At 45.8% G+C, this 24430-nt stretch overlaps 1 protein-coding gene across 1 annotated transcript in view; it reads left to right on the forward strand.

Annotated features, from left to right (window-relative positions):
- Nucleotides 1-2302: 2302 nt before the first annotated feature.
- The window catches only part of RHOJ (ras homolog family member J), a 61405-nt gene continuing 39277 nt past the window's right edge, over nucleotides 2303-24430 (forward strand). The window contains exon 1 of the mRNA XM_083520364.1: nucleotides 2303-3030. Coding sequence (XP_083376490.1) covers nucleotides 2868-3030 — 163 coding nt within the window. The 5' untranslated portion in view covers nucleotides 2303-2867. The remainder of the gene's footprint in view (nucleotides 3031-24430) is intronic.

Here is a 24430-nt window from a genome sequence, read left to right on the forward strand (position 1 = left end):
AACCCTAACCCCCAGGTGTTGCGCCCGGTGCGGCCGGCCCCCCCTGCACCCCCACGCTACGCCACTGGCAGTTCCCCTGCAAAAGGAAGGCTTTGGTGCAGCTGTGCCCTTTGAAAAACAATATTCTGGTCCTCCTTTAAAGTGTGGAAGGAGGGAAAGAGACTGCTATTGGGGGTGCAGATCTCACCCACTGGGGGGCTGGTGCTACAGCACAATCCGGTCACTTTTGACTTTAAGACTTGATGAAGGACTGTGCTTTCCTCTTCCAGCAGAAGAGGAAAGCACAGAGATTTCTTTGTGGGTGGGTGGACAGATTAGCAGCAAAGCTCAAAGGCTCAAGCCTGGATATAACCAAGATTAAACTGCAGAAGAAAGCAGCGTATTTTAAGAACGTTTGTTGAGGCTATTTTCTTTCTGCCTCGATAGCAATAAGAATAGCAACATTGTTAGCGCAGGTCAAACATTCAAGCGCACGCACACAATTTTATTAATGGGACTTGTGTCTTTGGCACCCATCCCTTTTAGGCCCATTTCACTATTTATAATAGGGGTGTGGAACGGGCAAGGGGGGGGTGGTCCTCTGGATAAAGCTGGACTCCAATTCCCAACAGCCCCAGCCGGTTTGGCAAGAGCAGAGGATGATGGGAGTTGGAGTCTAGCAACGCACAGATGCCTTCTCCAGGCTCCCTGCACCTGGTTTATAACAAGTGCTAGCTGCAAAAGAAATGTGCCGGTATATCTTCATTCTCTAACAAGAGTGCTCCATCTAGCCAGCCAATTCTTCCACTCTGAATGCCATAGCATAGAATGCCATTTGGGGCTCAAGAAATTCAATTCCTCACCCTACATTCCAAAAACCCCTAATTGACTGACCCCCTTCACTTCTCTTGAGTTTTATTTTTTAAAAAGTTTTATTTATTTATTAACGTTCTTATGTTACATCGGTAAACATTACCATATTACATAGCAAGGCTTATTATAATATAATTTTCAGCATGTATACAAAGTTTATATACCTAAAGAAGAAAAAACACGGACAAAAAACTATTCCCAAATCATATATGTACCAACACTTTGGACTTCCTGTCTATCCCGTTGTATATTCCTTTTTTACAAATGAATGTACAGTGGACACTCGGGTTGTGAACGTGATCTGTGCAGGATGCACATTCGCAACCCACAGCGGTGCATCTGTGCACGCACGGGTTGCAATTCGGCGCTTCTGTGCATGCGCAACCACCGAAACCTGGAAGTAAACCATTCCGGGTTGCACCGCTTGCGCATGCGCAAACACTCAAAATGACGTCACGTTCATGCGCAGAGGCAGCGAATTGCGACCTGCACACCCACAGATGCAGGTTGCGTTCTACTCAGGATGCGAACGGGGCTCCGGAACAGATCCCGTTCGCATCCAGAGGTACCACTGTATTATTGACGGTTGTGTTTTGTTTCCCTGCCTATGGAATTATTATTATTATTATTATTATTATTATTATTATTCGCATTTTATCCTCACCACAACCCTGTGATGTAGGTTAGGGCTGAGAGACAGTGACAGGCCTAAAGCTATCCAATGGCCTTCGTGGATCAGTGGGGATTTGAACCCCAATTTCCCACTGCTTCAGCCACCACACCACGGTTTCGAGATGGTCAGCAACAAGCGAATACCAGCTTCTTCAGAGGCTGGTGAGGGCACCGTGGCAGTTTCTGCCAGCCTCTGCACCTGCAGCCTAACACAGCAGAGCACATTCGGCCAATAATAATGCCTATTAGGGAGAAGGAGAAAACTCAGTTGGGTCCTCTCTAGCCAGCAGATTCTGGTTGGGCAACTGATACTTCACTCCTGCGTCTAAACAGAAGCAGTCTATCTGATTTGAAATGCCAGAAGTGGTGCCCTTAAAGGACCATGACCTTTCTTAACTTGTCCCAGATGCTATCAGTTGTGCCTCGCATGGAGGGGTCAGCCCAAGGCTAACTCCTTTGGCATCATCTGTATGCAGATCTCTATCGCAGATGATCCTTTTATATTTGCCTGCTGCTGCTGCTGGCGACTCCTTGCAAGGGGGCACAGAGCCGAAAGCCCCCTGCCCCCTGAGTTACAGAACTGCCTTTTTATGATGTCGCTCCCCAGTGCCTCTGGGGTCGTGGCAGCGTTCAGGCCAGTCTCCCCAGAGCAGGAGGCCTCCGAACCTCATCCTGCGCTGAGACCTCTAGCGCTTTTCTTCCTCCACATCCTGGCAGAGTTCCTGCAAAGTACAAACACACACAGAGCTCCTATTGTTCGCAGCCCTTCACGAGCCCCACTCATCCTAATATGGAATTCGGCAGGAAACCCATGATTTCCTGACATACAGCAAGCTGGGGGAAATAAAGGGGTTGCGTGGAAATGAAAACCGTCCATTAAACCCCTCCAGCTTCCCTTCTCCGCTTGGGAATGCGATGGCCAGTGGGGTGGGCTTAGCACAAATCCCAGATTTTTCAGGCCGGAGCAACGAAGAGAAGGAGGCACTCTGTTCCTCAGACGGCGTCTATTTTTAACCAAAGTCTTTCTGCATCCAAGATGAAGGTTTCCTGACTCGGGCTCACAACACGCTCGTGCCCCTATTATTGTCTTATTTATTCTTCCCCGCGTGGCTTTCTTCTCGGCTTGAGAAAGTTCGGGCTGGGACAAGCTTGGGATTCGGCGTTATGATTTCGTGAAGGCCCACTACTTTGAAAAGAAAACAAAAGGCGGGGGGGGGGGGAGAGAAAAGACTACAGAAACTAACTCAGGAAAGAAGGCTTTTTGGAAGCAGGGACCTCACTGCTTCCATGTATGCCTGAAATTCTGGGGGAAGCGGGCAGGTAGATAAAAACAAAGAGACAGGATGAGCAGCAAAGAGGGAGAACACCTTGACGGCAGCGTGAAGAAGATGCTTAAATGTGTGGTCGTCGGGGATGGAGCCGTGGGCAAGACCTGCCTGCTGATGAGCTACGCCAACGATGCTTTTCCGGAAGAATACGTTCCTACAGTGTTTGACCACTATGCAGGTAAGAGCCCACTTGTTTCTCCTGCCTTGAGCAGAGACTTATATCACAGTGGGGGTTTTTCCCCTGGGGGTACTCAAGGGCACACAGTACCGGTACCTTTCTCTCCCCTCCCCCATGTTAAAAATGTGGCCCTTACTGTAGCAACTTCATGTTGATTACCGGCACTTTTATGATTTCCTAAAAAGAAAAGTACTGCTTCTACGTGACATGGGATGAGAAGGTAAAGTTGGGTGGCAGAATTCAGGACAGTACCGATTCAGATTTTGGGTGGCTTCAGATTTTTGGGGGGCGTGGGTGGTTTCCTTCATTTTGTATCCTCCGTTTGCAAAGATGTTCTGCGTACGAAGCGACAAAGGAGCAGATCACAGCTACTCACCTTCTGTGTCCTCATTTCTGTACCTGCACAGAGATTGGGTTATTTTGAGGGTGGGGAGAGCTAGAACTCCACACCTGAGGTGGAACTGTTCTGAGTCTATCGCCTCTGTTCATTGTCACGTTCTGATGGTTGGCTCGAATACAAATTCTACTTTCCTTTTGTTCTAATGGCATGTTGTGGTTATTGGAAATGTACTCATTCTCCAGTCCCATCATCCCCACCCCCACCCAGGTAATTCACCTCTGGAGTTTCCATCTCTTGCAAAAAATATAAATAAATGGGGATCTCTGTATTGGATGAGAACTCCCCAGCAGAGTCGCGGTGTCGAAAGTGTGAGGTCACAGGACCAAGCTGTGGAGGATGGTTGCCAGGGAGATAGAAGCTCCTCCTCTGCCTAGCCTAGCGAGTGTTCTGATTGGGCTACAGGCCCACGCATCTGTTTACTGGATCAGGAGCAGTGTGACACACAAACACGCCAATCCCCTCCCAATAAGACTGGTTACCCTTTTGTATGAACACCAAGCCATCGTCTGAATTAGGATGCATACTAGATGTTTCTTCAAGACAGAAACCCCTGGTGTGCTAGATTTCTACATGCAGAGATTTGTTTGTTTATTTATTGCTAAGGAGGAGAATTTAGCCACCTGAGTTTCCACTTGCAGTGAGACAGCCCAGGCACAGGTGTGTCGTCTCGCTGAGAACTAGGCCTGTGAAGGAACGGGGGATAAATGCAGTTCAGTTAGCATTTAAAGACAGAATTACCTAATTCACACAAAATTAACAAGATGCAAACCATAGACACCGGCATTCTTCAAATTTGCACTTCCCCAAATTTTGCAGTACAAGCTCTCTGGCCAAAAAATTGGGGGAAGTGTACATAAAAAATGCACAGTTTGGGGGTTTTTTTGGTTTTGTTTTGAGGGAGGTGGAATTTTTAAAATAATTCAAATTTTTTGAAGATGAAATCTGTGGAGGGAGAAGTGGGAGAGCAGGGATGGGGAACCTGAGACCCTTCAGAGGTCATCAGACTACAACTCCCATCATCGGTGAGCGCTGGCGATCTTGGCTGGGAGTGATGGGAGAGGAAGTCCAACGAGCTCTGAGGGGCCACAGTTTCCCCCGCCCATGGTGAGGGCCACCTTGGGGAAAGGGTGGAATAAAAATGTAAATAAATAAGTGCTGAGATCTGAAACGGCCTCCTCAATAGACAATCGGGTGTGTGAGTCCTGCTCACCTTTCTTTAAAAGGAATAAAATAATTTAGAGGGGGCAAATCAACATTGCACTATGGCAACCATCAAATCAGTACAGTCATACCTCAGGTTGCGAATGCGGCGGGTTGCGCATTTTTGGGTTACAGACTGTGCCAAACCCGGAAGTACAGGAACGGGTTACTTCCGGATTTCGGTGCTCGCACATGCGCAGAAACACTAAATTGCACTTTGCACATGCACAGAAGTGCAGGATCACGTCACATGCATGCGCAGACGCAGCGCTGTGGGTTGTGAACACTGCGGGTTGCGAACGTGCCTCCTGCACAGATCACGTTCGCAACCCGAGGTATGACTGTACCAGTTTTTCATCTTGCTGGATGGAACAAGCCCCATGTGCTGTTTGGGGGGGGTCTGGGCCAATTTTGGGGGCTCAGGGACGTGCAGTGGGTGAAGAGGGGGAGAAAGCCCCATTGCACTAGGAGGAGTTAGCACGATCCCACCCTGGATTTGGAAAATTATATAGAGCCAGGGTGGAGCAGTGATGAGAGTTGTTGGACCAGGACTTGAGTTCAAATCCCGACTCAGTCATGAAGCTCACCTCAGTCCCATCATTGCCTCCCAGTCTAGCCCACCTCACAGGGTTGTTGTTAGGATTAACTGAGGAGGGAGAGAACCACTCACATGTCACCTCGAGTTCCTTGGAGGAAAAGGAGGGATATTAGTGTAATAGCAACAGCGACAATCCTCTCTTTCCCCAAGCAGATATCACTTTCTTCCACAAGAGAGCAAATCGATTCAGTTTGAAATTCAGAGACCACCAACCTACCCCATAGGTCACAAACAGCTGTAGGCTGGGAGGGTGGTGGTTGCTTTTTGTTGTTCCTGAATCAATTTCCATTTGTACACTTCAAGCATTTGAAGATCTAAAACGCACTTGTGTTCTCTGTCAAATTCATCCTTTCCCTCTCCCTTGGGGCGAATGAGTCATACATCACAACTGTCAGATCTTGCCTCCAAACAGAATTTTAGGGGGCAGCTGGAGATCCTTCTTGGCCCAGTTTGAATAGGCTTGTATTATTATTATTATTATTATTATTATTATTATTATTATCATCATCATCATCATCATCATCATCATCATCATCATATCTATCCTCTATCTGTCATTATTATTATTATTATTATTATTATTATTATTATTATTACTACTACTACTACTACTACTACTACTACTACTACTACTAGCTCAGAGTTACGCATCTTGAGCGTTCCAGAGTTTCACATTTTACAGGAGCTGATGCTTCTGACATTCGGCTAACATGCGGAAGCAATACAGAGCTAGCACAGAGGAGTTACTAAGAGTGCTAGGCTAGGACCAGGGAGAGCTCAGTTCGAATCATGGTGGCCATTTATGTGTCATTTTGGTGACTGAGTTTTTAGAGGGGGAAATCAAGGGAAAAAATATTATCCCCCCCCCCAGCCCCAAAGCTTCTCCCAGAGCTTCTCCGGGTTCCCCCCCCCCCCAGCCCCAAAGACCGAAGCCAGCAGGATCCCGCTCGCTGTCCTGGCTTCCTCTTTAGCCGCGCGCAACCTCTCCGGCTGGGAGAGGCCGCATGCGGCTATGGCAGAAGCCAAGACAGCCAGCGGGATGGATCCGGCTCGCTGTCCTGGCTGCTTTAGCTGCGCGGAGCCTCTCCCGGATGGCTAAAGCAGCTTTTCTACGAGGAGGGAGAAGGGACTGACGTGACCAGGCAGTCCCTTCTCCCTCCTGGGGAAAAGCCCGCAAGAGCCACGCGGAGCTTGTGTGCGGCTCTTGGGGGCTTTCTCTGCCTGCCTCCCCCCTGCATTCACTCCATAAGACGTACTGTACACACATTTTCCCTTACTTTTTAGGAGGGGAAAAGTGTGTCTTATGGAGCGAAAAATACAGTAAGTACTTAACCTGAGGTACCACTGTACTAGACTGGGGGTGGAGAAACCTCTCATTTGCTGGCCAGATCTGGGCAAATAACCTAGATGTCATTATCCTATTAGCACGGACTGAAACTGCTAAACATACGTGGTTTGTTTCCATAGTACCTGCTTACATAGACATTCCCTTAATCTCTCTTGTTTGAAATGCTGTATTTGAATTATGGGTGTTTACATTTTAACATTTCAACGGGAACGATTTTATTGGGTGTTTTCATTATGGCTGTTTATACCTTAATCTTCATGTAACAGGGTTTTATATTTTGTAAACCACTTAGAGCCTGTTTTGTCACTGAGTGGAAGATTGATTAATTAATTCATTACTTAATTAAGAATTAATTAAGAGAGAGAGAGCTTTGTGGTTGCAGAAGCAGAAAGCCGTGACTTTGGTACGAAGTGACTTGAAGATGTTTTTTCCCCCACATGTATAGAGCAGGGAGGAACAGCTGCAATATTGCGCCTGTATAAATCGCATAGAAATCAATAAAGGCATTCTCACATGGCTATTTCAGAGCCATGAAAAGTCTTGGCTGTTTTGGTTCCCAGCTGTGAGCCGGTGCTGAGCATCTGCCAGCATGAGTCAGCGTTTGGCACGCAGCTGCAAAGTCCGGGCCAGTTTGCATAGCATTCTGACATGTGGACTTTACACACTGTAGACTATGGGAATAAGTGCTCCTCCCGTGTCATGTGTAAAATGCGGCGTGGAACATGCGGAGAGCCTCTTTATCCATCTGCTGGATTAACCACCCATTGTGCACCCTGCATTACAGTGGACGTTCTGCATGTCAGGATACTGTGCAAATCTGCCTTTTGCTTTACAAGCACTGTATATAGCTCCGCTTGCCCTCACATGAAAAAGGACATTGCAGAACCTTGGTCAGACCACACCAGGAATACCATGTCCAGTTATGGGTGCCCCAGTTTAAGAAGGATATTGACAAGCTGGAAGGTGTACAGAGGAGGGTGACCAAGATGATCAAGGGTCTGGAAACCAAGCCTGATGAGGAACGGTTGAAGGAGTTGAGTAGGTTTAGCTTGGAAAAGAGGAGACTGGGAGGAGATAGGATAGCCCTCTTCAAATATCTTAACCTTTAAAGCCCTAAATGGCCTCGGTCCAGTATACCTGAAGGAGCGTCTCCACCTCCATCGTTCTGCCTGGAGACTGAGGTCCAGCGCTGAGGACCTTCTGGCAGTTCCCTCACTGCGAGAAGCCAAGTTACAGGGAACCAGGCAGAGGGCCTTCTCGATAGTGGCACCCGCCCTGTGGAATGCCCTCCCACCAGATGTTAAAGAGAAAAATAACTACTAAACTTTTAGAAGACATCTGAAAGCAGCCCTGTTTAGGGAAGCTTTTAATGTTTAATAGGTTATTGTATTTTAGTGTTTTGTTGGAAGCCGCCCAGAGTGGCTGGGGAAAAAATTATTATTATTATTATTATTATTATTATTATTATTATTATTATTATTACTATTATTATTGGCTGTCACATGGAAGAAGGTGCAAGCTTGGTTTCTCCTGCTCTGGAAGGTAGGACTCGAACCCATGGCTTCAAGTTACACGAAAGGAGATTCCAACTAAACATCAGGAAGAGCTTTCAGGCAGAAAGAGCTGTTTGACAGTGGAACAAACTCGGTCAGGAAGTGACAGACTCTCCTTCCTTGGAGGTTTTTAAGCAGAGGTTGGATAGCCATCTGTTATGGATGCTTTAGCTGAGATTCCTGCCTTGCAGGGGGTTGGACTAGATGACCCTCGGGGTCCCTTCCATCTCTTCAATTCTACGATTCTATGATTCTCCCTTTCTCCCTAATAGTAGAACACTGGTGTGGTCATCCATTGAAGCTGAGTGTTGGAAGATCCAGGACAACAGGAAGCAGCTTTGGCCTGATCCCATCTTCCATAGATCTCAGTACAGTTCACAACATAAAAATACAAGATAAAAAAACCCATAATATATCATAATAAAAACAGCAATAAACCAATAACCCCGCCTCCTCTCCACCCCCTCCCACAACTCATCTAAAACATATCAGGTAATAATCAGACAAACAGCTGGTTGAAGAGGAATTGTTTTGCCTTGTGCCTAAAGGTGTACAGTAGACGCTTGGGTTGCGGACATGATCCATGCAGGAGGCACATTCGCAACCCACAGCATTCGCAACCAGTGACCAGTGACATCTGCGCATGCGCAAAGCATGAGTTAGCGCTTCTGCACATGCGCAAACCCCAAAACCTAGAAGTAACCATTCTGGTAATTCCGGGTGCGCAACCTGGGTGCGCAACCCGAAATCGCACAACCCGAAGAATCTGTAACCCGAGATATGACTGTATAATGAAGGCACCAGGCAGGCCTCTTTGGAGAGAGCATTCCACAAGCAGGGAGCCACCACAGAAAAGGCCTGCTCTCATGTTGCCACCCTCCGGACCTCTTGTGGAGGAGGCACACAAAACAGGGCATCGGATGGTGATTTCAGGGTCTGGGTCAGTTCATAGGGGGGGGGGGCATCCTTGAGGTATTGTGGTCCTGAGCAGTTTAAGGCTGTACAGGTCAAAACCAGCACTTTGCATGGAGACTAACTGGCAGCCAGTAGATTCAGTCCAGAATCAGTGCAATATGCTCAAACCATGTTGCCTATGCATCATATCTAATGCCCATCAAAGAAAAAACGGTAGAAAATGCGTTTGAGAAGACTAAACAACGGGATTCCTAATAATAACCCAAGAGTCACTCAGTGCAACTTTGGTTTGAAGGAAATCCAGGGTGTTCGAGAAACTGATCAGAGTCTTGGGGTGCCAACAAAGCCTTTCATTATGCCAAACATTGTCAGGGGAGGTAAATAAAAACACTTCCTGCCATTTCCCTGGACAATGAAGTCTTGAAACTTCAAAAAAGAAAGACATAACATGTTTAGGATTGTGGAAATGTTCAGGGTAGCAGGAGATGATATATTGTTTATTAATATCCTTCCTAACTTGCTTTAGCAAGTTCCTTTATGTAGCAGAGCTGTTGTTGTTTAGTCGTGTCCGACTCTTCGTGACCCCATGGAGCAGAGCCCGCCAGGCACTCTTGTCTTCCACTGCCTCCCGCAGTTTGGTCAAACTCATGCTGGTAGCTTCGAGAACACTGTCCAACCATCTCGTCCTCTGTCGTCCCCTTCTCCTTGTGCCCTCCATCTTTCCCAACATCAGGGTCTTTTCCAGGGAGTCTTCTCTTCTCATGAGGTGGCCAAAGTACTGGAGCCTCAGCTTCAGGATCTGTCCTTCCAGTGAGCACTCAGGGCTGATTTCCTTCAGAATGGAGAGGTTTGATCTTCTTGCAGTCCATGGGACTCTCAAGAGTCTCCTCCAGCACCATAATTCAAAAGCATCAATTCTTCGGCGATCAGCCTTCTTTATGGTCCAGCTCTCACTTCCATACATCACTACTGGGAAAACCATAGCTTTAACGATATGGACCTTTGTCGGCAAGGTGATGTCTCTGCTTTTTAAGATGTAGCAGAGTTACAGTCCCTTTTTTACTTGCACAGCAGATAGCTGTTTGCAGGCTCATGTGAGCCTCTCACTATTATACAATTCAATCTGTCTCAGATTGAATTGTACATTACTGGTAAGTTCCCTTAAATCCCTTTCAAAATAATAAAGATGCCACAATCTTATTCAAAGTCAATAAAAGAAGTTTACTCACATCAGTTCACAGTTGGATTCCTAAAGGCAGACTTAGTTACAAGTATGTACATGTGGATCTACCCCATATGGGGGAATAATCCCAGTGCTTCTGCTAGCTGAGAGCTAGCAGAACAGTCCTAGCTAAAAGCTGGTCAAACAAAGAAGGAAGTGAAAAAAAAAGGAAGGGTGCTGGGTGAGCCCTTAATATACACACCTGGTGTCAAAAGCCAGGGCGAAAAATGAGCAGAACTGGTAATTTGTGCAGAACTGTGATTTGTGCAGCAGACTGCTTGAAACACGCCTGCCAGGACACAGCAAATATGGAGGAGGGGGCATTGCTCGATGGTTTAATTTCAGGAAACTTCCAAACTCCAGCTATTTAAAAAAAGAAGAAGGGGAGGCCATGTTTTCTATTAAAATCCCTGGCGAAGCCCCGAAAGGAGATCTCAGAATGTTGGCTTTATTTTCCCCGTTTTGCTTGGACAGCAGCAGCTGTATTGCAAAGCAGGGGGAATTTGTGGATATTAATAAAGCCTCAGAAAATGTTTGTCCTTTGGGGAATGTGACAAAAATAACACAATGAAAATGGTCCATTGACACTGAAGTTGCCCTCGCTATTTACGTCCATGTATATATAAATGTGTGCATGTCTTTTGCAAGATCTCCCGGGGGCAGGAAATGGTGGGGGGTTTATAAAACTGCCTCTAGTTTTGTAAAAAATCGTGGCAAGTCTGTTTTTTTTAAAAAAAAAATGTAAATCAATATATTTGACGGGTAAATAATGCTCTACCCCAAAAAATACAGAACTAGTCATCTGCTACCTCTAACTACATACTTGAATACCTGGGAGGGCTGGTTGAATTTCTGTAGTTTGGATTTGCTAGTAGTTGTTATGGACTCCATATGTTAGTTCCTTTTATTTGTATAGCTGTTTTAAAAGGATATTTTTAAAATGTTTTTTTTTTTTTTAAGGGGGGAAACTGCCTCCCTCTGCAAATCAGGCAGGTACATAGCTCTTTTCATCTTTAAGTAGAGATCTTTATCCCATTCTGTATTGGATTTGAAATTGTTTTTACGTAGCGAAGTGATTTTAATTGGTTTTACATTTTTAAAGTGTTTTTAATGGTTTTAACTGTTTTTTTATTATTATTATCTATTAAATTCAGCAATTGCTTTCATTAGCAATGTTTTCATTGCGAAATCCCTTTGAGGTATTTTATGGGAAGTGACTCACAAATGGAATGAAACAAAAGCACACTTTGTCTGTGGTTGGTGTGTTTTTTTAACGCATCTTTTGTACCGCTCAGAGATTTATTTGAAATATGGAACAATATATTTCTCCTTTAAGTCTGGGCCACCATCAGCCTTCTAAATCCACCCATCCAGCTAACTCTAAGCTTGCCTGACATGTCCTGGTTTTCGGGTGTAAAAATGGCATGGGGGGATGTTGCCAAATGTCAGGAAAAAACCAGATGTATGGGGGAAATGCTTAACAACTTAACTTTCTGAAATATGGCAACGCTAGCTAACTCTGCCCAGGAGTTTCCATGTTTGGTTTTTTTTAAAAAGGTAATCTGTCCTTCCAGGGAGCACTCAGGGCTGATTTCCTTAAGAATGGATAGGTTTGATCTTCTTGCAGTCTATGGGACTCTCAAGAGTCTCCTCCAACACCAGAATTCAAAAGCATTTCATAATCCATATTTTGTATCTGTCCATATTATCCTTAGTAATTGTTACATTACAAGTGTATTAAAATCCTGCTAATGTTCTCATCTGCTTACAGTGGTCTCCTAAATAAGTCATAACCCACCCCCCACCCCAATTCTTTCTTGAAGTTTTTGTCTTCTTGGTTCCTGAGCTTTCCAGTAAGTTTTGTCATTTCAACGTAGTCCATCAGCTTGATTTGCCATTCCTCTCTGGTCGGGACTTTGTCTTCTTTCCATCTCTGGACTGATTCTTGCCTCCTTGCTGGTACAGGCCCCCACAACCTCCCCCCAAGTAAGATTCCAACCCCCTCACCGCCTGGGGCACACTGATTTGTGTCCTGCCAGGCCCTACATCTAGGCTGACGCTAGAAGTTTTAAATTTACAAGGTCTTTCTTGGCCCCACTTTTTTCTGCTGAAGTTTCCCCTGCAACCTGGGGCAATTTCAAGGCCAAAGCCCACACAATGAAGGCAGGTTGTTCACACGTGAGTGTACAGCACTCTCTCACTGAAGCATCCCAGATGGAGTTTTCATGCGTGGCCCAAGCTCAACTCACACTGGGCCCTCTTAAACAGCCGTCATTCACACATTCAGCTGTGAGTCATTGAGTGATAAGTCATGAGGTGATAAGATATCGAGTGATATATCTGCATGAGTGATTCTGCGCTTCGTCAGCCCCATTTGGGTTTGTCATGGGTAGAGAAGCAGGCTTCAGATGACTGTACTCAAGCCAGCAGTGACTTCTGAGGCTTTTAACCTTGTTGAAAGTCTTCCCCGCCACTTCTCACCAGGGTCAGATTTAGGTTTGATGAGGCCCTAAACTACTGAAGGTAATGGGGCCCTTTATATGTCCAGCTGTCCTTTGTCAACAACAAAAAGTCGCTGTTTTTTGTGTTGAATATATGCTATATGGTAATTTATGGACCTAACAGGTATCTAAAGCCATTTGCACATAACAAAATATGTATTTTATCATAGTAATTGTTGCACTGAAATACAGTTAAGAAGAAGTATATTAATAGTGAAATAATTGTTAAGCTCTAACTTAAAATGATTTTTTTATCCATAACAAACAGGTTTGCCGCATTCGCAAACCAAAAGTTACGTATCCAGAACGGTACATAACTCGAGGGTCCACTGTAGAGTCATGCTACCATACGCTCCAACATTTCTCCAATGAAAATAGGGATGTCCTAAGGAAAAGCGGGACGTTCCGGGATGAAATCAGAAACTGGGAGGGCTTCTGTAAATCCAGGACTGTCTCTGGAAAATAGGGACACTTGGAGGGTCTGGCAATGCAATTGCATCCCACCCACTTCTAAAAGGCCACAGGTAGTTAAAGGCCAAAGCTGTGCAGTTTTCCGTTATATACATTGGAAAGTCGTGGAAAACACAGTTTAAGCCCACTGGGGGAAAAGATATTGGAGCACTCCAAACTATTATTATTTTTAATAATAATTAGTTAATTAAATTATTTATTTATTGAATTTATCCATAGATCTCAGGGCAATTCATAAATCATTTGTTCATGCATCCACACAGAAAATAATGGATCTAGCTGGAAGGCAACACATAGAGATTGTTACAATACAGTGGTGCCCCGCAAGACGAATGCCTCGCAAGATGAAAAACTCGCTAGACGAAAGGGTTTTGCGTTTTTTGAGTCGTTCCGCAAGACGAATTTCCCTATGGGCTTGCTTTGCAAGACAAAATGTCTTGCGAGTTCTTGCGAGTTTGTTTCCTTTTTCTTAAAGCCGCTAAGCCGTTAATAGCCGCTAAGCCGCTAAGCCACTAATAGCCGCTAAGCCGCTAATAGCCGTGCTTTGCAAGACGAAAAAACCGCAAGACGAAGAGACTCGCAGAACGGATTAATTTCGTCTTGCGAGGCACCACTGTACCATCATTGTTGTTGTTGTTGTTGTTGATGATGATGATGATGTTTTATATCTACATGATTCCTGTACAGTGGGTCTTTGGTTGTTTAATTTAATTCATTCCGGGAGTCCATTCGACTCCCAAAATCATTCAAAAAACCAAGACACGGTTTCCGATTGGCTGCAGGAGCTTCCTGCACTCAACTGGAAGCTGAGTCAGACATTCGGCTTCCGAAAAACGTTTGCAAATCGGAACACTCACTTCCGGGTTTGCAGTGTTCGGGAACCAATTTGTCCGGGAGCTGAGCCGTTCAAGAAGCAAGGTACCACTGTACAATCTTAGAAAGTTGCATAATCTTGGAAGGTGCATAGCTGTGATAATCATGAACAGACCCTGCACTTCTAAATTTCCCACTGGACTACTGAGGACAGGAAATCGTAGTCACATGGGCAACTGACGTGCAGAGCTGCCCCCCAGAGTCAGACTTGGGTCTTTCAAACTTCAGCGGCATCCCTGTGCAAGACCTCTCACTGTCCATTCTCCTCAATTCACGACGTTGTCATTTCCACGCCTTGCAGTGCCCCCGAGGCTCAGCTCCCAGTGGAACCAGTCACGCTGCCTGTTATGTACTGAAGTTCTCACCCTGGGCCAGCAGGGGGGTACTGTAGACAGTTATGCAAATGAAGGATCGAAAGTGACATTCAGTGATTGGATAGTTTTAGAAAGTTGCTACAGTAATGTTGTACTGGAGCCCTATATAAGCAGGCTGACTGAGCCCTTCAGTTCAGTTCTGTTCTGGCCTCTAAATAAACAAGAGCTGTTTGAAGAATCGCTGTGTCGTCTGATATGTTCACCCACAACTTAACACTGCCCCAAATCCGCTTCTGCTTCCAAACTTACCCCATCGCCCACACCAGCTCCATTTATTACAGAGGCTGAGTTCTGCTCGCCTGCTTCAGGCAGCATTTGGTTCAGCAGAAGAAGTAATTTGCAGACTCGAGACTTGTTTAAATTGCTGACACCGAGATTGCAGAAGGAAGAGTCGAGGCTCTTGGGATGAACGAAGCCTGGCTGCACTTATTCTCCCAAATTCACAGCTCTACCGGGGAACGCAGTGTGTTCAAATTAACTTGAAGTCACAGGGAGGAGGGTAAAAGGATTCTCAGTCATGTATCCCCATGAGAGTCAATCCCGCCCCCCAACGTCTAAGCCGGAGGTAAACAGCAACATGCTGGGTGTCCCGGTGTCATTTATTTACATGTTGTGCCTTGAAGAGACTTGTTGCCACCTCCAATCGAGCACCAGTGATCATTAAAGCAATTGAAAGCCATTTGCTTTCCCAGGTGACGCAGGAAAGTGGTATTTACAGTCAATCTACCCAGAGAATTGTGGAGTCTTTTGAGCAAGATCCATTGGGAACTCCTTCTGCGTAATCACTGCTTAAAAGGAGCGGGTACTGCCCCTGCCCCGCTCAGTTTCACTGTGTTTGAAGCCTGTGGCTTCAGGCGCAGCGGCCAAATGTGGCCCCCAAGTGCTCTCTATCTGGCCCTTGGAACACTCTCCAGGCCGCCTCCCCCTCTCCACACACCACACTCCTCACTGGCCCTGGAACTCTTGCTTGGACAAGAAGATTTGGTTTTTATTTATCTATTAAATTCATATACAGTCGTACCCTGGAAAACGGAATCCATTCCAGAAGTCTGCTTGACTTCTGAAACGTTCGGAAACCAAAGTGCGGCTTCTGATTGGTTGCAAGAAGCCGCAGAAGCCCCATTGGACGTTCGGCTTCCAAAAGAACGTACAAAAACTGGAACACTCACTTCCGTTTTTTCATCGTTCGGGAGCCGGAACATTTGATTCCCAAGGCATTCGTGAGCCGAGGTACGACTGTACAGTCATACCTCTGTTACGTTTGCTTCATGATGTGTTTTTTCAGGTTGCGTCCTGCAGCGACCTGGAAGTACCGGAAAGGGTTACTTCCGGGTTTCACCGCTCACGCATGCGCAGATGCACAAAACGACGCCACGTGCATGCACAGAAGCGGCGAATCACAACCCGCGCAGACGCAGATGCGCCGCTGCAGGTTGCGTTCTATTCATGTTGCAAATGGGCCTCCGGAATGGATCCCCGTTCGCAACCAGATGTACCACTGTACAAGATATTTAACTTTAATTATCTATTTTTAATTATCCATTAAATCCATATATCACCCTTCATCTGAAGATCTTAGGGCAGTTTACAACATAAAAACCATGCGAGGGTAGCCAATGGGTCTGTTTCTGTATGTGCTATAGAGGGAAATGAGGGGGTTGTCAACCTGGGAAGTAGGAAAACCCTGGTCCTAAACTGCCACAGCGGAATATCTTCAGGAGAAGAAAGGCTATGGAGAAAGTCCTAGGAGTTCCTAAGGCGGTTGGATGGGGCTTTGCTTTGCTTGCCTCCTTCCAGCAATTCCTGTAGCCAAGCTGGTGCTAGATGTATTGCTCGGATTTCCTTTGGGCTACATCCCTGAGACCAAGAGGAGGGTCTTATTGCTGTTATCAATAGTGTGCCTTTGGTATCAATAGGATGAATAAAAAACTAGCTCCACCCCCAGACATTCACATTTTCCGCCGCTGGCTCCACTCCAGACATCCACACATGGGGAAAGAGGTGCACTTGCATTCATGTAACTGATGTCTCTAGAAGCATTTTCCCCTTCTCATTTTGAAATGCCTTCCTCATTTACGTCCAGGTTTACCCGGACATGTTCGGAAATAGGGCAGGATAATGGCATCTGGGTGGATTTTCAGCAAATCAGCAAAATGTCTGGGAAAACACAGACGTACGGCAAGGGAGGTTAATATATTTTTAACATAATATTAATCAATATTAAAATATTAATATTAAAATATTAATATTACTATATTAATATTAATTAGCACTATTGTTTTAGTTAATTAAAATTAAAATTAATTAACATTACTATTTAAATAATTAATTAACATTAAAATTAATCAATATTGATAAATCATTTAAAATTGAGCTGAAGGGGGAAAAAGCCCAACAACTTTGTCCAGATTTTCACTTTGGGGAATATGTGGCAACACTCATTTAGACAATGTATTGCCATGTTTGCAATCTATGGACAATACAGAGGTGGGGATGCTGCCCAGAAATGATTTCATTTTCGTCCGGTCAGGCTGACTTCTGAGGTAAGCCTGACTCACGTGCCGAACGCCTCTTGCCAACCATAAGCAGCTCAGGAAACAAAGATATGAGACAGAGTGATGAGCTCAACGCTAGCGACAGGAACGCCCGGCTTGTTGAAAAAGTTGGAGGGGTTCAGGGAGAGGAAAGAGAGGCACCTATGAATGTTTGCAACATGATTTCTTAGAGATGCTAAGCTAAGGTTGTGCTCCTGGGTACAAAAAAGCCTCTACCTACAAATTTCTATTTACTTATTTATTATTATTATTATTATTATTACTATTATTTATCACATTTGTATACCACCTTTCATCCATAGACCTCAGGGCAGTTCACAGCATAAAAACACAAGATAAAAACACAAAATACCGAATAAAAACACCAATTAAAAAAAACCCACAAACCAATACACCCCCCATCTCACATGCAGCAGAGTGAGGAGCAAATGAAATGGTAGAATTTTTTGAGGCAGTAGAATCATAGCTGTCAACCGTCCCTTATTTGGCGGGAAAGTCCCTTATTTGGCGGGAAAGTCCCTTATCCCAGTGCTGTGTCCCGCTGCTGTCCCTTATTGATGATGTCCCTTAAATTTCCCGGGTTTCAAAGGAAGCAGCTCCTCTCCCTCCCTCCCTGCTGGCCAGGGAGGAGGGAGGCTCCAACTGTGTTGCTTGGCTGTGTTGCTCACCCAATAAGGAGTCTAAGAACGACTGGGGGGTGGAGCTTGCATGCCTTGTGCCGATCAAATTGGCCGCATTGCCTGGGGACTTGCCTTTTGCTCAGTGCTTCCCAGCGGAGAGGTGACGGTGGTTTTCCTTGCTGCATCCCCTTTGCCGGGTTGCTGCGCTGTGGGAACCACTGCTTGAGGCTTCGTTTGGCTGCTGGCTGGGCTTTCTGCCTTTGCCGCGGAGGAGCTCAGAAGTTGAACATACCTGTGCTCTGGAAATCCCTTATTTTGGCTGCTGATCCCTTATTTTTGAGGCTGCTGGTCCCTTATTTTTAAATCTGTAAGTTGACAGCTATGAGTAGAATGGACTACGGCCATATTCACACCACACATCTGAAGTGTGATGACAGCGCTTCAGCCAGTCATGGCTCTCCCCCCCCCCAAAAAAAAAGAATTATGGGAGCTGTAGTGTGTTAAGAGCAGGGGCAGCATGTCCTGTTTCGCTGCCTGAGGACATTCCGGGATCAAATCAGAAACCTGTAAATCCGGGACATTGGAGGGTCTGTAGAACATAGCCATGCTGCTTGCACATTTCCCAGGGGCATCAAGTTGGCCATTGTGGACTAGATGGGCCATTGGCCACCAGAGCTCTTCTTATGTATCTTTAGCATGGAGAAGATTAGTCCCTTGCCATTTGGCCCTGAGAATGGAAGGCAGAAGCTCTGAGGAATTCTAGAAAACACCCTCCTGGCTTCTGCTCCATTGTTTACCATTGCCCAGGCCTTTATCAGAGTTGATTAAGCCCCGATTTGCCATGCTTCATTAAGGCTCTCAGCGGGTGTTTCCTTCATAACCTGCTGAGCACACACTTGAGGTCACTGCCAGAGCCAAACTGTCGCCATGACTCACTAGGCCTGCGGAGGAGGTTTGTATTGTGATAATTAGAGAGCCGCAGTGAGGTTTTAACATGGTTCTGGGAAAGTCAGGGAAGGAAGAAAAGAAGAGGAGGATGTTATTAGAAAGCACGAGCTTAGCTATTAAAACTGTCTGTGCGGGGAGAGCTAGTCTGGGTGGCAAAAGGGCAGGAAGGAATTAAGCCAGTGGTCAATTTCTTAAAAGACATGTGTCCAGGAAGGCTTGGTGCTGTGGTCAGAAAATGGACTGGCAGATAGTAAAGATGATGATGGTGATGATGACGACGGCAATAACAATTATTATTATTATTATTATTATTATTATTATTATTATTATTACATCTGGCCAGGCCTCCCCAACCACTCTGGGCGGCTTCCAACAGAATATTAGGTAAAGGTAAAGGGACCCCTGACCATTAGGTCCAGTCATGACCGACTCTGGGGTTGGGGCGCTCATCTCGCTTTATTGGCCGAAGGAGCCAGTGTACAGCTTAGCTTCCTGGTCATGTGGCCAGCATGATGAACCAGAGCAGTGCCCGGAAACACCGTTTACCTTCCTGCCAGAGCGGTACCTATTTATCTACTTGCACTTTGACGTGCTTTCAAACTGCTAGGTTGGCAGGAGCAGGGACCAAGCAACGGGAGCTCACCCCGTCGCGGGGATTCAAACCGCCAACCTTCTGATCGGCAAGTCCTAGGCTCTGTGGTTTAACGCACAGCACCACCCGCTTCCCTTAACAGAATATTAAAAACACAATGAAACATCAAACATTAAAAGTTTCCCTAAACAGGGCTGCCTTCAGATGTCTTCTAAAAGTCTGGTAGTTGTTTTTCTCTTTGACATCTGGTGGGAGGACATTCCACAGGGCGGGTGCCACTACCGAGAAGGCCCTCTGCCTGGTTCCCTGTAACCTCACTTCTTGCAGTGAGGGAACAACCAGAAAGCCCTCGACGCTGGACCTCAGTGTCTGGGCTGAATGATTGGGGTGGAGATGTTTCAGAAGAAGCAAGCTATGATCCATTTGTTCAGTGCCCAGCTGGCAATCAAGGTGCCCTTTTGGAAGGAACTGGAACAGCCAGGAAGTCTTCAGAAGCAGGTTCAGAAATCTAACCGCGGAGGTTACCAGAGCAGGGATTGAAATGATCCCTGCGATAAACGGTTAGCAATAAACATCTTCCCTCCTGGTAACCAAAAGGGCTGGTGCTTGGGGGTAACATTCAGGCCTCAGGTTCCCCAACTGGGCGATTGACCTTCCAAGAGCCATTGAAAATTAGACCATTATTATCCCCATATTGCAGGTGGTAAACTGAGGCCAAGGCAGTTCACATAATGGCAGAGGTGAAGACTGAGGACTCAGCTACGTTAGTAAGAGAACAACATTCTGAATGCGTTATAAACATGCAACACTAGATGGTGCAAGAGAGAGAGAGAAAATCTATGCGATTTTTAAATAGTGGTTTTTTAAATAACAATTTAATTTCTGACTTAATTATAGCATTCCACACATACACACACACCCGTGTGTGTAGATCCACGCTGAATTGGGGACAGCTCAAACTCTTGCATAAAAATGCTGTGAAAGCTCATTATGCCACTTGGAGTGTGGAGTAGAAACAACCTTTCTTCAAAAGTTCAGGAAGCAGAATGGCTTTATCTATCAATCAATCAATCTTTATTACGGTCCAGAGACCCAACAAATCGTTACAAAGCAATGCACAATTCAGACAGTCTACCTCCAGATTAAACAAGCATTTTGTTCAGACTTTGTTCAGGGATCGTTGGTTCTTGCAACCACTGATAAAAACTTTGCCACTGCTAATGTTCTAGCGTTTGTCCGGTCTTCCAGTAGGAACCCGACATAGTGAGCCTCTGATTTTCCCGGGGAAGGTACTAGCAAGGGAAATAGAATGGCTTTATCTGTTTTCAGCTAGAGACCCACATGGTTGCATAACTTGGAATCCTGGAAGCAGAGGTCCCAGGCGTGTTGAGTTCAGAACCATCAGAGACTGAACATCTTTACAGAACCTGACAGCCAAGGAGGAATCTATTAGCAGGAGCATCAGCAGCTTGTACGCAGAGGACAATTTCGCTTGTGCAGAGAAATTATCTGTCTTAGGTTGGGAATATGGTCCATTTTAACACAGTGTCAGACCGCATCACAATCTCAGATGTATTTATAGCCACCCAGTCCAAGCGGGATAAGGCAGAGTTGGCATTTGCTCTCGGGGGAAGGGGGGGGGATGCTGCCAGAGAATTGAGCATATGCTCATTTATTGAAGCAGATGCAAATTTAAAATCTCCCCATTGTCCGAGGCCACTTGGGCTCATCTGTGCCCAGCAACGTGTCATTTGAAAGACCTTGGCATAAAATATCTCCCAGCATTCTTTCATTTGCCCTCGCCCACAATAGCCCGCCCTCCCAAAAAACTAACTGTATAGTTCAAGGGTTGCTGGATTATCTGTGGCGTTGTGAGCTGTGACATCATAGGAGCTGGTCCAGTAGCAACGAAAGGGCCTCCTGGCCCTAGACCTTAAGATGTGTCTTGCAGGACCAGACAAAATGTCAACCGAGTCCAGCATTTTGTTGCCAGCAGTGGCCAGGCTGAAGCCCCACTTTGCGCGGAGGGGGGAGTTGCTGTGGTTGAGAAATCATGGATTACAACAACCCTGCAAAGTACAGTGGTACCTCAGGTTAGGTACTTAATTCGTTCCGGAGGTCCGTTCTTAACCTGAAACTGTTCTTAACCTGAAGCACCACTTTAGCTAATGGTGCCTCCTGCTGCTGCCGTGCCGCCGGAGCCCAATTTCTGTTCTTATCCTGAAGCAAAATTCTTAACCTGAAGCACTATTTCTTTATTAGCAGAGTGTGTAGCCTGAAGCGTATGTAACCTGAAGCATATGTAACCCGAGGTACCATTGTAGTCCAGTGTTGCTATCCTAAAAGGGGGAAGGAGCAGGGAGAAATCAGCGTGTGGCAACCCTGTACCATGTTGTTATCCCATGTTGGTTTCTGTTTATGCCAATGTGCAGTGCTTGGAGTCACAAGACTCTGTTTTGCATTCCAGGCATTCCAGACTCTTGGAAGTCTCACGGAAGACGGGAAATGGATGTGACATTACTGGTTTCCTGTTCCTTTGTGTTTGGTTGCCTCTCTGCTCTCACAGAGAGAGGGTGTTTCTTTTCTGTCTGCGTAGTTAGAAATAAAACTCTTTGCAATGTAGCTCATATTGCTCGTCCTTCCATGCTTGCTGGATACTCTGTGTAATGGAGGAACGTGCCTGGAGATTTATCAAAGGCTCAGGTCGTTAATCACGTCGGAAGACTTGACCGGAGGAGGAGCTCGGCAGAACACAATGTCCGACAGTTGGGGAATATGGCAGTGCCAAATTTACGTATAAGCTAAACAAGCTATAGCTTAGGACCCCACTCTCTTGGGGGGGGGGCCAAAAATATACTTCTTCTTAATTGCATTTCACTATTAATATACTTCTTCTTAATTGTATTTCAGTTCAACAATTACTTTGATAAAATACATATTTTGTTATGTGCAAACGGCTTTAGATACCTATTAGGTCCATAAATTACCATATAGCATATATTCAACACAAAAACAGTGACAATTTGGTGCTGACAAAGGACAGCTGAACATATAAAGGGCCCCATTACCTTCAGTAGTTGAGGGCCTCATCAAACCTCAATCCGGCCCTGAGTGGGAGTGCAGTTCAGAGGGTTGTTAAGTTTGGGAAAGTGCAGGTTGTGTTTTTGTTTTTTCTAATTTTATAATATTTTTATTAATTTTAACATATAAATTATAAAATGTACCACAAAACTTATCACTTATACCATCTTTTTGGACTTCCATCAGCACCTCTGATGATCCACCGTTTTAACCACTTCTTATGCATTTCTTAACTTTATATTGCCTTTACATCTCTTAACAAATCAACCTCCCCCTATCCATTTTTACATTTAATAATACTCCTCACAAAACTTCTTGCAACCCTACAAACGTCTCCTGTTCTTCACAATTACTTTTCAAATAGTCCGTAAATTTACTCCAGTCTTCCGTGAATTTCTGGTCTCGCTGGTTTCGAATCCTTCCTGTTGGTTTATCTAATTCTGCATAGTCCATTAACTTCATCCTCCATTCTTCAATCGGGAAAGTGCAGATTTTGAAGGAGAGTTGCATGCTTTGCTGTGCATTGTTTCAATAAGCGTGAATCTACTGGGTCCTCAATTGAACCAAGCCAAACTGCTTCCCTGTCCCTAACTGGTACATATATATGCACACATATCCGAGTCTTTAGTTACCTTTGACTGAATTTGTGTACATTTTTATCGATGGTGCCATTATCACAAAATTGCTTTGGGGTGCTGTCATGGGCTCAGGAGCAGAGGCACAGGGGAGAGAGGAGATGGAGAGCGAATGGGAAGGATCTGAGGGCAGCGGAGGGGAGAATGACAGTGACCCGAGAGATTCCATGAGCCTCTCCAGCGAATCAGAAGATTCCCAGAAGGGGGCGCCGGTGGTCAGGGCAAGGGGGGTCCCAGGGGGGACGCACCAGAAGCAAGGGGCCAGCGGGGACTCCCAAAGCAGCAGCTGGAGATCAGGACCAGCTTCCCCACCAGAGCGTAGCAGGGGGGAAGGTTCCCACGTGTCAGGGCCAGCGTCTCCTCCAGCAGGGAGAGGAGATGAGTCAGGGCTGACCACGCCTCCATCGGAGAGCGGGGGAATGGAGGGGAGGTCAGATCCAGCTAGCCTCCCCAAAGGGGAGAGCAGTGACAAGAGCAGTGTAACGGTCAGGAGGAAGGTGACCGGCTGGGCGCGCGCGCCAAGTTCAAATGTACAGGCGCGCGGGACAGCAGAAAACCCGGATTGGGAACCAGGTCCTAAAGCCCGCCGGAAGCAGGGAGAAGACTCGGGGGACTCAGCGTCAGAAGAGTCTAGGAAGGGGGAGACCCCAGCGGACAGGCGGACCCAGAGGAGGAAAGAGCAGAGGAAGAGGTGGAGCAAGGCTAGAGTCTTAAACTGGTGTCAGGGGGGAGGAGACTCAGACAGAGCTTCAGCGGTCTAGAGTTTCAGACGTAGAGCTGCACGCTGCGGCTGTGAAAACGAAAATGAACTTCAATAAAGACTTTTGTATATAACAACGGAGTGGCGTTGGTCCTTTGTGAGCTGGGACCTAGGGCAGCTCTGACAGGTGCCTTGCAGGAAATGATCGATAAATTAAATAAATGATACATAGGCACAGAAGAAAGCAAAGAAATGGTAAGCCATGGAAAATGCAAGAGGTAAGGTCTGCAATCTTCCTACATAAAACTCAAATGGATAGAAGAAAAGCACAGTGATATTTCATAGCTGCATTGCCTGGACCTAAAGAAAAATTATTAGCTTTGCTATCTAAGTCTCTCGCCCCCACCCCCCTGAAACCTTCGTCTCAGTTGAGTCCTGGGCTGCATACACACCTTGCATTTAAAGCACACACATACATACACACCCCAAGAATTGTTGGGAACTCTAGTTTACACTGGCAGAGCTACAATCCCCAGCACCCTTTACAAACTACAGTTCCCATGAATCTGGGATGGAGGGCGAGTTGTGCTTTAAATGTATGGTCTGTGCACCAGCCCTAATCATGTACAGTAAAACTTGCTGACAATTCCTAGTTCAGAAAATGTCCTGCTTGCATTTTGCATCTTGCGGGATTGTTCCAAAATGAACAATTACTGGAATTAAGCATTGAAGTGGGTTTCAGTTTGATAGTTCATTCCCCGTGAAATATTATTTAACAGTTTAGAGGGCGATCTGCTGGGAAATTAAAAGGTGA

The sequence above is a fragment of the Podarcis liolepis genome (assembly GCF_965112155.1).
Source record: "Podarcis liolepis genome assembly, chromosome: 1".
Lineage (NCBI taxonomy): Eukaryota > Metazoa > Chordata > Lepidosauria > Squamata > Lacertidae > Podarcis > Podarcis liolepis.